Source organism: Vespa velutina, chromosome 16 (assembly GCF_912470025.1).
Source record: "Vespa velutina chromosome 16, iVesVel2.1, whole genome shotgun sequence".
Taxonomy (NCBI): Eukaryota; Metazoa; Arthropoda; class Insecta; order Hymenoptera; family Vespidae; genus Vespa; species Vespa velutina.
Window position 1 is genome coordinate 1,227,501 of NC_062203.1, and position 12,500 is coordinate 1,240,000.

General features: G+C 35.5%; 1 protein-coding gene across 4 annotated transcripts in view; it reads left to right on the forward strand.

Annotated features, from left to right (window-relative positions):
- The window catches only part of LOC124954950 (homeobox protein homothorax), a 375,073-nt gene that overhangs the window by 3,696 nt on the left and 358,877 nt on the right, over positions 1 to 12,500 (forward strand). For all 4 annotated transcript variants that reach the window (XM_047508640.1, XM_047508642.1, XM_047508641.1 and 1 more), the window contains exons 2-3: positions 5,901 to 6,160; positions 12,417 to 12,500. The exon at positions 12,417 to 12,500 is cut by the window's right edge and continues 58 nt beyond it. In XM_047508640.1, coding sequence (XP_047364596.1) covers positions 5,901 to 6,160; positions 12,417 to 12,500 — 344 coding nt within the window. The remainder of the gene's footprint in view (positions 1 to 5,900; positions 6,161 to 12,416) is intronic.

Sequence of the window (12,500 nt, forward strand, 5' to 3'; positions counted from 1 at the left end):
ACTCTTACAATGTGATTATTTAATGTAAACAGAAATCAGAAATTGGAAGGGCATCTAGGCAGTGTGTATTCTAATGCGTTAGTAATGTAAATTCAGTGTCGTGACGATGATTCTTATCGATTTGATGGAGGAATATTATTATATCGACGAACAGGTTCGTCCTTTCTTTTAAAATTCAATCTCTTGTTTACTCCGACAGTTTTGACCGTTTACCGTCGGTAGTTCAACTCTCCCTTAATAGAGACTCTTTCTCTTTCTATCTATTGTAAATTACGTAGCTACGTAAACATTAGTCGCGTGCGCGAATAAGATTCTGTTAATACGATCCTCATTGTCATGAATTAATTAAATAATTTAAATGATCGTTAAATTTTTATATGAGAAATTATTAAAATCCTGAATGGAGGAATAATGGTAGATGAGATGTTTGAAAAAATACAAATTTTAAACGAATATTCCCGGGACATTGGTTGTATCGTTGGGATGTTGGTTGATTAGGGGAAGGGGGAGAGTTATCAGAGAGAGAGAGAGAGAGAGAGAGAGAGAGAGAGAGAGAGAAAAAGAAAGAAAGAGACAAGGAGGGATCTTCCGCGTTCCATTTCATTTGTGTCTCGTTTTTCTGTAATAGGTAGACATATGTTCATTTGAATTTGAAATACTAATAGGTGGATACCAAGAGAAGAAAGAAATAATGAATGCCAGAAGGAGTTCGTGCGTGTTGAGATTCATATAAATTGGTGTGGATCCGTTCGCCGTTAATGATTCGCGAGCATGTAATTTTGGTTTTGCGATGTGAAACGAGTTGGATTCGTTGAAACGTTTTGTTCGAGATTCAACGGTATAGATAGACGGTAAGAGAACGTGAACGAGAACGTTTCAAGTTTTGTGAACGAGTTTGCGAGTTCCCTTTTTGAAATTTGCGTGCCAGGACATTGCTTTTGCCAAGGATCTCTATAAAACGTTCGAGGTATTAATTAAGCGTGTCGACGACAAATATTTTCTTTATTTTTTTCTTTTTTTTTTTTTGTGTTTCTCTCTTTCAAGTTTCTCCTCGTTAAAGGATAATTCATATGATTATAAAGGTTAACGAACACGTTTATTCGTTACTATCGCGACAATTTTACTATATAACTAGATAGGATGTGGACATTTTTTTCTTTTTTCTTTTAGTTTGGCTCTTTTTCTTTTTTCGTTCTTTTTATTCTCTTTCTTTCTCTTCTACTTCTTTTTCTTTTTCTCTCTCTCTCTCTTTTTTTGTTTTTTCTACCGATTAGAGTTCGCTCACATTTTTTTCAACGAGTTTTTCATATTAATCCTCGGTCGGTCCTCTTTATTTCTTTCCTATCACTTTTAACCACTGTCCTTTTCCCCTTTCCTCCCTCCTTCCCCCTCTCTTCCTCTCTCCCTCTGGTTTTTTTTTTAATGATAATCGTCGCATGGTAATCGTATAATTGTCGAATGAGTTAGTTTTTATGTTAATTGTAACACTTCCATCAAGATACATATATCTATTCTGTCAAAAGTGTATTACGTTTCGTTGGCACAATAATTGAAATTTAGTTAATAATACATAGTATCATCTTTCATTTGTCAAAATAACGAATATTCATGGTATTATAAGTCGAATACAGATACATATATATATATATATATATATATATATATATATATATATATATATTTATGTTCTTATTTCCAATGGAAGGTCACGTCAAACATTATCTAATTATACGAAACGAGAAGCGTTAAACGTTTTAGTAAAGGAATGAAGAAGCTTCGCAGCATCTGTTTCATGTTTTGAAAGATAGAGATACACTGTGTTTCATCGTACGCGAATTTTCCAATGATTCTACGAATGTTGTGTTCGATGAAGAAAAAACACAAAAAAAAAAAAAAAAAAAAATAGAAGAAGAAAAAGAAAAAGAAAAAAAAAAAAAAAAAAAAAAAAAAAAGGAAAAAGAAAAAGAAAAGAGTATTACCGAGCCGGGAAAGTTTTCCAATTTGGTTTCGACGTTTTGACTCGAGCGACGAAAGAAAAAGTAACTTTACACGTCAGACTTTGAGAGCCGCGAGTCGAATAGGCTTGTAATTCGGTTTCAACGCTCGGCACTTAAGCGTCTCGTAAAATGCGAGTGCGTGAAAAAAAAGGGACTGATGAATTGCGCTATAACTGCGATTCGTTCGCGACTGTGACGTAGGTATCGTTTGACTCTCTGCAATCCAACATTCCCCCCCCCCCCCCTTCCTCCTTCGTCTCTTACTTCAGAAAGTATACTTAAACAGGTACAGGATATTAACGCGAATGTTACTAAATGTGGATATAACACACACGAAATATATATATATATATATATATATATATATATATATATAAAATACGAATAGATGGTATATTACTTTGACATTAGAATGCGTTTGTAACGGATTAATGTGAAAAATATTGAAATCTGTTGTACTGTGTCTTTACAAAATAATAGCTATTTTATTTATATAGAAATGTACCTATCTAAATAACTAAAGATATTTTTTACTCAAAAGTTTGAAGGAATGTATTAGAATTCATGCACTAAGAAGGTGATCACGATCGAGGAAATTCATTTTCAAAAATTATGATGCACTGAAAGAGAAGGATAAAAAATAAGGGAAAGAGAGAGAGAGATTGAGAGAGAGAGAGAGAGAGAGAGAGAGAGGGAGAGGGAGAGGGAGAGAGAGAGAAAGATTCGTCGAGACGAATTTCAATGTGCGTCGGATTAAAAATTGTAATCGCGAATCGGGCGACGGTAGACAGGAGTTTTATAAGCGTGTTATACCGCAGCCTGTGATTATGTATTTATGGATATACATCAATCACTTTCGCTCTTCCAATTTCGAATTCCGTTATTCCGACGGCGTGTTCGGTCCGGTGTGCTGTCACGATCCGTCGCGATTCTTTCCTCTTCTTATTTCTCTATCTTTCGTGACGGGATAGAAGGGGGGAAAAAAAAAATAAAAAAGAAAAAAGAAAAATAAGGAAAGAATAGAATTAGATAAGAAAGGAAAAGAAGGGAGTAATCGTAAAAAGAAAATGATAAAAAGAAAGACATTAATAGGATTAGTAACTCGATCGTTCTAATTATTGTTAATAGTTTTGAATCTTTCGTACAAAGTATTAAATCGTAGATCTCACGGTATGCATACGGTTCGCGTCGTAATGTTTTTCAAATGTCGTCATTAATCAGAGAGTAACGAACGCTTTCCTGTACCCTTTTTCTCTTTGTACATACTAACGTATAGGTCTTTTATGCTTATACATTTATATAGTTTCTCTATGTGTCTATATATCTTTCTCTCTCTCTTTTTCTTTCTTTCTTTCTCTCTCTCTCTCTCTCTCTCCGTCCGTCTGTCTGTCTGTCTGTCTGTCTGTCTTTCTTTCTCTAGTTAATGGTACAAGACCAAAAGGTAGATAAAATCATTTGGATCATTCTACGATGAAATCTTTGCTCTCGTAGTAACTCGTAAACGTGGGACCAACATCGTTCAAAGAGGAAGAGGAAAGGAGTAAAAGAAGAAAAGAGAGAGGGAGAGAGAGAGAGAGAGAAAGAGAGATACTTTAACTCTCTTCGAAGTGCATAAAGATACTTCTCTAGCTTTCCCTCATCCTATTTTCGGCCTCTCCTTTCACTTTCGAATCGTAACGACACGTTCAAAACGGGTCGGATGGTCAAACGATCTTTCTATTTTTCTTTCCTTTGTTCTCTTTTTATTATTCTTATTTACATATCTATTATCGTGTATGCGAATATAGATACACCTACATAATATCCAGGTAGTAGTTATCTGGATTGATATAGGTGTAATGCGAATTCTTCAGTTTAATTATTTAAAAGAAATTCTTTAGGTCAAGTAATGCAACGATACCATCTGTCTGTCTTTCAACGGGAAAGAGTTAATTACCGAGGCACGCATTAATTAGAAAAAAAAAAAAAGAAAAAAAAGGAGCAAAAGAAAGAAATTATTAGAAGGTTGCGTTCTTTCGAGCAATCAAAATTGTATCAGGTTTATATCGAGGAAATTATTTTCTCTTGTAAAATAATTATTATTTTATCGTCGATTTGCTCGTAATCATTTCAAATTACAAATCAATATATATATTCTACAAATAATCGATTGTATATGGAAACTCGTTTTTTCTTTAATTTCTTCCTCCTTTTTTTTCTTTCTTTCTTTCTTTCTTTCTTTAATATTTGTTAGGCATATAAAAATTATTTCGCTTTGTAACGTTCGTAATTTTCATACATGTGACGGAACATTACCTAGCTCATTGTTTTCTATATTCTTTTTTTTTTTTTTTCCATACGCTGGGCCAGTCATTAAATATCGATATAATTATATTTTATAACTCTAACAATCAGTAAATGTATGCGTAATTATTTAAAATTATTACAGATAGCTAATAATTATTGGTTCACCTTGCACATTGAGAAACATTAACAATAACGTGCTAGATAATGCTTAGATATAATTAACAACACCTGCACTGTCGTCATTCCAATTAATTATGTATCCATCGATCATTATCATATTTATATCTTTTTAATATGATTCGACCAAATATTAATCTAAAAAAGGGGTTATCAAAATAATCGGAAGAAAAATTTCAAATAATGGTGAATACAAAATGGTCGTAAAAAAAGGAAAGAAAAGGAATGGACGGTAGAGCGAGCAAAATTATTATCGTACGTAACTTTTGATAAATGGGAGATGTTAAAAAAATTCGACGAAGTATAGGAAGAAGAAAGGAAGAAAAAAAAAAGGAGGAAAAAAAAAGAGAAAGAAAAAAAAAAGAAAACATTTGATCTTAGAGAAATAGTTAAACGAAGGTGATATTTTGAATGTTACTATTGAGTGTCACCTTCGTTCTTTTAATAATTAAGGACTCTCTCGAGCATCCGGCTTTCAGTTCTTAGTTGATCGTAGCCTGCGTCGGAACTCTCACGAACGTCGCGTTTGGATAAACACGAGCTTCTCAGTATTTTTCTCTCTTGAAAAAGAAGAAGAAGAAGAAGAAGAAAAAGATAAAGAAATAACCTGCCTCGAGCATTTTTTTCTTTTTTTTTTTTTTTTTTTTTTTTGTTTCTTTTTTCCTTTTCTATGGAGAGTCACGCAATTAGTCGTAATAATTAGTTTGCTTCCGCATTTTATCGAGATTCAAGAGGAAGGATTTATATTGAAAATTCGATCGGTCGAAAAAACGATTTACAACATCGTTCCATTCCTTGTTCATTATTTTTTACCTGTTTATTTTTGTGTTATCGATAGGAAAAAGAAAAAAAAAAAAAAAAAAAAAAAAAAAAAGAAAAAAAAATGAAATAAGGAAAAAATAGGAGAAAAAGAGAAGGAAAAAAGAGAGAAAAAAGAACAAAAAAAGAAAAAAAAAAAGAAAGAAACGCCGACAATAACGGAGGCGTCGCCCGTAAAGTTTAATTTTACTAACATAAGCTATTTTTCTATAGTCACTTTGACCGTCCCACTTACGCGTATCGCCGATGGTGTACGAGTACGGTATCCGGTTTTAGAACGCGTCTGCCCTTAGCTCGCACTAACAGCTGTCGTTCGGCTCACGAACTTTGTTGTTGTGGAACTCTCGACTGTCCCGTAGTTGGTTTAAAAAAAGACACAGACCAGACAACTATTTCTCTTGTTTCACCTTGGACTAGCTCTAAAGGGAAGACGTAATGCATAATTTGTGAAACAATTCCTACAATTTTTTTCTATCCACTTTAAATTTTGTTCCCGAAAAAATATTTATCATTTGTATTATGGATTGATGAATAATTAATTAACGATACACATATATATATATATTTATTTATTTATTTATTTATACATATATATACATATAACGTTTGTAAATGTTTCAGTACGATGATGGCGGGCTGCACGGGGCCTACCTCGAGGGAGGTGGTGGCGGAGGAGGAGCAGGGCTGTACGATCCACACGGTAGCGCCCGCGGTGTTCCGGGTCTTCACCACAGCCCTCATCTCGGGGGTATGGGACCGGCCCACCCTCAATATCCCCCGCCGCCGCCTCAGCCACCCCAACACGTGCTCGCCGCGGCAGCAGCCGCTGCAGCCTCGGCAGTGCCCGATGTACACAAACGCGACAAGGACGCCATTTACGGGTAAGTGCCACTCGTAAAATCTCTCACACGATTATTCCATGCCATTCGACATTATTCTCTTTTCTTTCCTACTTTTATCTAGTAGTTGTTTTATAGCGAAACAACGACTTGCGTCACAGTGAAAGTAATAGGCCGACGAAATAACTTTGATTGTTACTTTTCTTTCTCCCTTCTCCTTTTTTTCTTTTTTTCTTTTCCACTTTTAAACGAATCCATATCGATATATATATATATATATATAATATCGAATTATTAATCGATAACATGTCAAAATATGCATTTGGAAAATAATAATAAGCATAGGCATATGTATATGCAGTCGCTATATGTAGAATAGAAAGCAATACACATTCGTATCGATAATTCAAGCGGTCGTCGAATCGCGTCATCGGAATTGTAGTTCGAACTGTCCACTCTTTCTTCTTTTTTCTTTTTTTCTTTTTTTCTTTTTTTCTTTCTTTTTTTTTTCACACGCAATATGTTTTTTATGTACATATATACTACACACACACACACACAAAGACATAGACGCATAGAACGTGTAGAATAAAATTATCATACGGATAGACGACAACGAAGACAACGATGTGTGTGTTTTGTCTCATACTTATTTAACTTATTCATAATTCCGTTTGAAAGAAGGTTACATTATACAACTCGATACGGCTTAAATATTATTTTCTGAAACGAACGAACGAACGAATGAACCGACCGAGCGCGAGTGAGCAACGAAGAAAAATCTGCATAATTCTGTAATGCATATTTCGAAGGCTTCGAGTTTATCGCTCGACCTGGAAGCTTAACGATAGAGTTATACTTGTTAGCTTCGAAATAATATACAATAAGTTAGAGTCAGTATTTTCGCTCCACCCACGATCATTCTTTTTCTTTTTTTAATTTTTCATTGCAACGTGCGTGCGTTCCTTTCATTTTGATTTCCGTCTGTTTCTCTTTCTCTCCCTCTCTCTCTCTTTCTCTCTTTCTCTCTCTCTATCTCTCTCTCTCTCTCTCTCTCTCTCTCTCTCTCTCTCTCTCTCTCTCTCTCTCTCTCTCTCTCTCTCTCTCGATAGAAAAAGTAAATGACGAATAATAGTGGTCCAGTCAACGATGACGATTCTTTTAACCGTCCCGATTCGTTTGGAGCAAACGAAATTTGTTCATTTTTCAATTTTAATAGCTTTCCTTCGTTAACGTCGGCTAGCCACGTTTATCGCCTGATTTATCGTAAGAAGCTTTTACAGTTCGTTGCACGTCATCGATCGTACATTTCATATTTTCCTATCGGTTGATTTATCGTAAGGAGCTTTTACGATAATTTTCACAGATAAATGTATATAGGTAGCTAGCTACCAATCTACGATTAACTGTACATCGTCGTCGGCCATAGCTACGTTTTCTATTTAACGTTAAATTTACTCTAAACAATTTTTATAGACTTTTTCCACAGATAAATAATGATCATTTATACCTATGTATATATGCACGAGCGTATATACATATGCGCGCACACACACACACACACATATATATATATATGTGTATCTACCTTTACTTTTTACGTACACCCATAGATATTTTTTCGCAAGTTGATGATGTACTATTAACCGTTGGAAGCTACGTTATAAAGTAAACGATAGAAAGTTTTCTACGTTTGCACAGTAAATTGTAGATTGTTAAGGAACGTGTTAGAGATGAAATAGGCGCGTGCCTAAGCGAGTAAAACGCCGAAGAGATCGGGATATTCTCTTCTCGTTGGTGGCCGTTTTATGAAGGCCGCGTTCACCGCGTGATTTATGGCCGTACGAGATGGCCCGATTTCTGGATGTATCCTAGAACGGGAGCCTCATTATTTCGCGTACCCTGTAATTTGTCCACTCCTTCGGGTCGCGCGCCTCGAGCATCGCGCACGAGCAGAAACACGAGCACACAAAGATCATAGGAACGCACGAGTCTTCAGGATTATGCGATTTTCCTGGAAGACTCATCGTATCCGTATACCTTCATTTCTTCCGCCATAATTCTTTTCTAAAACAATTTTTCACAATCAGGTTCCAGTTTTTAGTTAAATAGAAGTTCATAATACGCGGATGATATCGCGAGGAAAAATGACACGTGGATTGGTTTGCTTGCTTGTTGATCGATCGATCGATCGATCGATCGATCGAACGAACGAACGAACGAACGAACGAACGAACGAACGAACGATCGATCGATCGAAGGAGCGAGCCGATTACACGGATACCGAAGAAGGTTTTACGTAAAACTCGCGTACATAACTGACAGGAGAATCTGCCAATCATCGAGAAGACTCGACTTCTTATGCAAGAAGTTCGATTGGCCGAGTCATCCGTGCGGATCGGATGTCTTTCTGCGTCTCACGCAAATCCTTCTGTGAATGTGAACGAGTGAAAAAGATAAAGAGAGAGACAGACAGAAAAAGAGATGGATAGATAGATAGATAGAACGAGAAGACCTTCGTATGTAATTACGGCCGTGGTAAATTTATTCCGTCGATGTTGAGATCGCGAGACGTAACGTCTTGCGAGCGATCGATTATCCGCCATTTAAAATTTCAATCGATTTTGGATGGCTCTACTCTCTCTCTTTCTCTCTCGCTGCAAGGAAGAAGGAATTTCGAAAAGAAAAAAAGAAGAACGGGCACTCACTTAAAGTGCATATATCTCATTTTCTTTCCTTCTCTTTTTTCCCTTTTCCTTCTTCTTCTTTTTTTTTTTTTTTTTATTATCTAGAAAAAAATTCGCATTTCAGGAGTAGTAACATTCGATAGTCGGTATCGGTGGTGGATATCCTTATCGCCTTTTATCGTCGGTGCTCGACTCCGTTGTTTTTAATTTATCGCGATAAAATCAAAATGCACAAGTCTGCCGATATGCAAAAAGCATTTCCATGAGTTTTATTCCGACGACCGCGTTTACCTCGGCTTTCGTATTGTATTCCTCGTTATTTTCTCTATTTTTTTTGTTTTTCTTTTTTGCTTTTACTTTTTTCCCCCGTCATTTTCCTTTTCTTAATTTTCCCTCCTTTCCTTTTTCTTTTTTCTTTTTTTTTCTCTTCGTCGATTCTTCTTCTTTTCAAATGGATCATAACGACGTACACATATCCGTTCAATCCTAATCCGATCCATCTAAAATATCGATTGATCTTTGAGATCTGATTGGAAGAGAAAGAAGAAGAAAAAAAAAATGAAAATAAATAAATAAATAAATAAATAAATAAATAAATAAAAAAAAGGAAGAAAGAAAATATAAAGAGTTTTCGTGTTAGTCGAGTTTCAAAATGAAGCCGTGGATGAGCCGTAAACGTCGGTGGTGCGTAGTAAATCATAAAGCAGCCGATGGTCGCGTACAAAAAGAGCCGCGGAAGAATGAGTGAGCGAGCGAGCGAGTGAGCAAATGACCGAGAAAGAGAGAGAGATAGATAGATAGATAGATAGAGAGAGAGAGAGAGAGAGAGAGAGAGAAAGAGGCGTCGCACATCGAGGGCGGAAACCGCAAAACCGCAAACATCCCCCGGTACCGCGCCGTGTATGGCCAATCATATCATTACCTTCTGCGGTTCCGTCATTCTGACACCTCGTTTCGACTCGTCATTTGTCATCGACGTCGCACTTTGTTGTCCCTCGACCGCTTAGGAAAACGTGGACTGCGAGCCGCGTACGAGCATTTACATGTTCTATCTCTCTCTCTCTCTCTCTCTTTCTCTCTTTCTCTCTTTCTCTCTTTCTCTCTTTCTTTCTCTTTCTCTCTTTCCTTTTCACTCGTATGAGAGAAACCGCGTGCGGCTTTGCTTTCCGTAACTTCTTCGTTATCGTTCACGTTCGAACGGATCGTTAGTGGTAATCGTTCGATCCGTTTCATTTTATATATATATATATATATATTTTTTTTTTCTTTTTTTTTTTCTTTATCTTTTTTTCTTTTTTTAATATCTATCTTTTGATCAATTCTATAGATAAGTACTTATACTTATGCTATCTTACGTTTAATTTATGTTTATACTTTATCTATTAATTCTTTTTTTCTTTTTTTTTTTCTCTTTTTTTTTTTTTTATTCCTTGTTATTCCTTGTTTATTGAAATTTAATAATGTTAGGATGATTGAAACGAGACACCCGTTGTATACGATACAAACGTTAAAGTCCAAGATGAGTAGTCCGTAATAGGAAAAAAGAAAGTGAAAAGGCTGCGGGTCGAAGTTTACGGTGGTACTTTCTCTCTCTCTCCCTTTTTCTTTCTCTCTCTCTCTCTCTCTCTCTCTCTCTCTCTCTCTCTCTCTCTCTCTATCTATTTCTTTTTCTCTCTTTTCTCTGAAAGAAAGAAGGGTGAAGAGACTTTTTTGCGAAGCTCTCTCGATTTGGTCCCGTTCACAGTGAGTCGCTTCGAGAGTTGGCGGCGTCGGCTACACGTCAATTTGTCGAAATTCGTTCCGTATCGTTTTATGTCCGCGAGTCGCGACCCGCTACCATGGGCACACAGAACACCTTCTACCGTCTTGCTACCAACACGTTAAAATGAGACACTGTCTTAAAATATGTCGGAGGGAAAGAAAAAGAGAAAGAGAATGAGAAAAAGAATAAGAAAAAGGAAAGAAAAAAAAAGAAAAAAAAAAAAGAAACTGTATGCAACTTTGTATTTACACGAACACGATATTCTTGCATGTAATATATCTACCTATCCCTATCAACCTATCTATCCTACCTATCCATTTAACTATCTTTTTATTTTTAAATCATTATTTATTTTGACAAGTGTTTCATCGAACCTTTTTGTATAAGTTAAAATAATGGTATTAATGTTTATTTGGACAAAGATGACGCTGATTGGCAAAGTATTACGTAGATGAATCGTCTCTCTCTCTCTCTCTCTCTCTCTCTGCTCTTCAATGCCGCCTCCGTACATAGTGTATCTATCTGCCTACCTGCTTTAAATCTTGAACAGGGAGCTCGATTGCAACATAGGTGCACCGGTTAATCTTATCTTATCCAAAGATCCCTCTAATACCGTACCATGCTTCGTAGTAGGTAGGATATATATATATATATATATATATATATATATCTTGAATATATACGTATGTATGTATATACGTACGTAGCGTATTCTGCGTGTGAATCAACGCATCGATAAAGAAAGGGAAAGAAAAAGATAAAGAAAAAGAGTACTCGCTAGTACTTAGATATTTCTTTTCTTTTCTTTAATTTTTTTTTCTCTCCCTCTCCTACGTACGTACTTTATTGCGAGAGGATCCCAACCCGTTGAATTTTCGATTGAGTTTGACGTATTATCTTTGAGCGAGTTATCGCACCGCTTATCGGTTAAACTCAACGATTACGACGAGAGATCGAATAAAGTGCGCGTTCGTGAAAAGTCGTAAAATTCCAAGTTTATTTTGATGTACACATTATCTTTTGGTATGGTGTGAAAGGTTTAAGAAAGAAAGAAAGAAAAAAAAAAAAAAAAAAAAAAAAAAGAAATAATAAGAAAGAAAGAAAGAAAGAAACAAGAAGGGAAAAGAAAATGAAAATAAAAAAAGGTAACGCAAGAGAAAAAGATATGGGAAAAAAAAGAAAAAAAAAAGAAAAAAGAAAAAAAAAAAGAAATAAAAAGAATAAATAAACTAATTGTATAATAATATCGACTGAGATAAAAGAATTGAATAAACGGGTACGTATATGTTAGGATAGCCGTAAGATTTCGTGAGAAAGAACAGAAGTGTCTGTTGCCTTTTGAATCGCTTCACGCTAAATTTCGTTTCTTGCGTTGACCGCTTGTCCGAGTTAATTGCGTCCTCGTAGAACTAACAGGCGCGACTCTCGTTGTTCTACTACTTATTACGTTGGAAAAGGATAGGAAGAAAATATAGAAAAGAGAAGAATAAAAATAAAAAGAAAAAGAAAACAACTTAGGAGAGAACGTAGGAGAGGATCTTTTTTATCGATTGCGATGACAGTCGTAACTTTGTAGTGTAACATTTTGGTGTATTAAAAAAAGAGAGAGAGAGAGAGAAAGAGAGAAATATGATTCTCTATCTAATTGTCGTACTATCATCTAATTCATTTTCTTTCTTTTCCTTTTTTCTTTTTCTTTTTTTTTTTTTTTTCTTCTTTTTTCCTCTTCTTTTTTTTCTTTTTTTTTTTTTCTTTTTTTTTTTCTTTTTTTTTCTAAAACATTTTTGAAGCCAATTGAAATCAGTTGAATCATCTTAACTCAATCCTATATCTTATTTTTTCTTTTCAGACATCCCCTCTTCCCGCTTCTCGCATTGATCTTCGAGAAATGCGAATTGGCGACGTGTACACCGCGCGAGCCTGGTGTTGCCGG